The sequence below is a fragment of the Penaeus japonicus genome, unplaced genomic scaffold, assembly GCF_977035675.1.
Source record: "Penaeus japonicus unplaced genomic scaffold, GWHDUDI00000001_assembly GWHDUDI00000025, whole genome shotgun sequence".
NCBI lineage: Eukaryota > Metazoa > Arthropoda > Malacostraca > Decapoda > Penaeidae > Penaeus > Penaeus japonicus.
The window spans coordinates 7,033,470-7,035,969 of NW_028234427.1; the positions used below are offsets into that span (position 1 = coordinate 7,033,470).

The 2,500-nt window shown below is 43.6% G+C and overlaps 1 protein-coding gene across 1 annotated transcript in view; it reads right to left on the bottom strand.

Moving 5' to 3' along the window:
- The window catches only part of LOC122248381 (putative neural-cadherin 2), a 346,247-nt gene that overhangs the window by 145,736 nt on the left and 198,011 nt on the right, over positions 1-2,500 (bottom strand). Inside the window, exon 5 of the mRNA XM_086551309.1 lies at positions 59-229. Coding sequence (XP_086407435.1) covers positions 59-229 — 171 coding nt within the window. The remainder of the gene's footprint in view (positions 1-58; positions 230-2,500) is intronic.

The window sequence follows — 2,500 nt, forward strand, 5'->3', positions numbered from 1 at the left end:
AGCAGAAGAAGGCCACCCACCCAGAGAAGGAGTACATGAGCAGAAGAAGGCCACCCACCTTGAGCACGGACGCGGGCAGGTCGCGGTCGTCCTCCTCGATGAGCGTGACCTGAGGACTCGCGCGCACGAAGAAAGGCACGTGGTCGTTGACGTCGGCGACCTCCACCTCGACCACCGCGTGCGCCGCCCAGCCGCCCGCGGACGCCCATGCGCCCACCACAAGCTCGTGCTGCGTCGGAGAGAGGAGAGGGATGAGAGGAGTGTGGAATATGGGGGGTGAGTGTGTGTGTTGGGGGGGGGGGCAGAAGATGAGGAAGAGAAGAGGAAGAGGAGAAGGAAATTTGCTGCTGCGAAGGGAGAGAGGGATGAGAAGAGGAGGAGGAGGGGGAATGGAAGTGTGGGAGGGTGAAAGGGGAGGAAGATAGTTTTTTTGTTTTTTTTTGGAGGGGTGACACGAGAATAGGGAAGTGAAAAAAGGGAGGAAGTGACTAAGAGAAGGGAGAGGAGTGTGTGTGGTGGAGGGAGAGAGGCGAAGGAGAGGAAGAGAAGGGGGAGAGGAGACGGAAATTCTGCTGCGAAGGATGGAGAAGAGGTAGAAAGAGAGGGAGGAGAAGAGAAGAAGATGCCGTTGGGGGGGAGAATAGAAGAAAGGGGGAGTGAGAATAGGGGGTTATAGGAGTGTGGGAAGGAAACAGAAGGAGAGGCAGATAAGAGGGGAAAATATGAAGGAAATCTGGTCGATAGAGGAGAGGGAGTTGGTGAGAGACGATCGGGGTAATAATAGTAACAATGATACTAACAATAATGACGATTATCACAATAATGACGATTATCACAATAATGATACTAACAATAATGACGATTATCACAATAATGATACTAACAATAATGACGATTATCACAATAATGACGATTATCACAATAATGACGATTATCCCAATAATGATGCTTACAATAATGACGATTATCCCAATAATGATGCTAACAATAATGACGATTATCCCAATAATGATGCTAAAAATATTGACGATTATCCCAATAATGATGCTTACAATAATGACGATTATCCCAATAATGATGCTAACAATAATGACGATTATCCCAATAATGATGCTAAAAATATTGACGATTATCACAATAATGATGCTAAAAATATTGACGATTATCATAATAATGAGGATAATAATAATGATAGTATAAGTGATAACTATGATATTGATAATAATCATAACAATAATGACAATATCTATTAAACGAAAAATAAATGAAAAATGAAAAAAAAAAATATTTCAACGAATCAATAAAAGCACAAACAAGACAAATGGAAAAGAGACATGACCGAAATAAAAACTAGAATAACAAAGAGAAAGAGAGAGAGGAGAGAGAGAAATAGAGAGAGAGGGGGGGGGGGGAGAGAGAGAGAGAGAGCGAGGGACAAAGAGAGAGGGCGAGGGACAGAGAGAGAGAAAGACAGAGAATGGGAGATAGATAGAGAGCGAAAGAAAGAGATATAGAGAGATAGAGATAGAGAGAGAGAAAGAGGAATAGAGAGAGAGAGAAAGAGGGAGAGAGAGAGAGAGAGAGAGAGAGAGAGAGAGAGAGAAGGAAAGAAAGAGAGAGAGAGAGAGAAAGAGATAGAGAGACAGAAAGAGAGCGAGATAGAAGAGACGAGAGGAGAGAAAATGAGAGAGAGAGAGGGGAGAGAGAGAGAGAGAGAGAGAGAGAGAGAGAGAGAGAGAGAGAGAGAGAGAGAGAGAGAGAGAGAGAGAGAGAGAGAGAGAGAGAGAAAGAGAGAGAGAGAGAGACAGAGAGAGACAGACAGACAGATAGACAGACATAGAGACAGAGAGAGAGAGAATAACAACTCCTATAATATTAACAACTCTGCACCTGAGAGCAATCACTGTGGAAGATCTTTAAGAAAACTCTTCAAGTTGTTAACAAACATCCCGGTGACATTCTAGAGGAGGTTATTTCCGACCACAGAATTTGCTCGCAAATAAACTTCTTTGAGGACATGTGGACATCAAAATTTGTTGCAAAATCCGAGGGAAACTTCATTTACGAAGGATTTCGGATCATCTGGGATACATTTATCTTAGATACCGCGTATGTAAGTTTAGTATTATGCTATTAGGCCTCTTCGTCCTAGATATGAATTCGGGGATTTTCACACCATGAGCAGTGTGTGTCTATGCATACCAATGTCACTGAAAAGGAGAGCAGTAGAGAGACACAATGGCTGTAGATTGAATAAAAAGAAACAAGGACAGGGGGTGAAAGAGGGATAGACAGCAGGGAAAAAAATGAGAGACGATGGAGGGGAAAAGAGAAAAAAAGGCTATAACAACAACAACAGATGGAGAGAGAGAGAGAGAGAGAGAGAGAGAGAGAGAGAGAGAGAGAGAGAGAGAGAGAGAGAGAGAGAGAGAGAGAGAGAGAGAGAGAGAGAGAGAGAGAGAGAGAGAGAAGGAGTCCCACCCACAATTGATCTACTCTT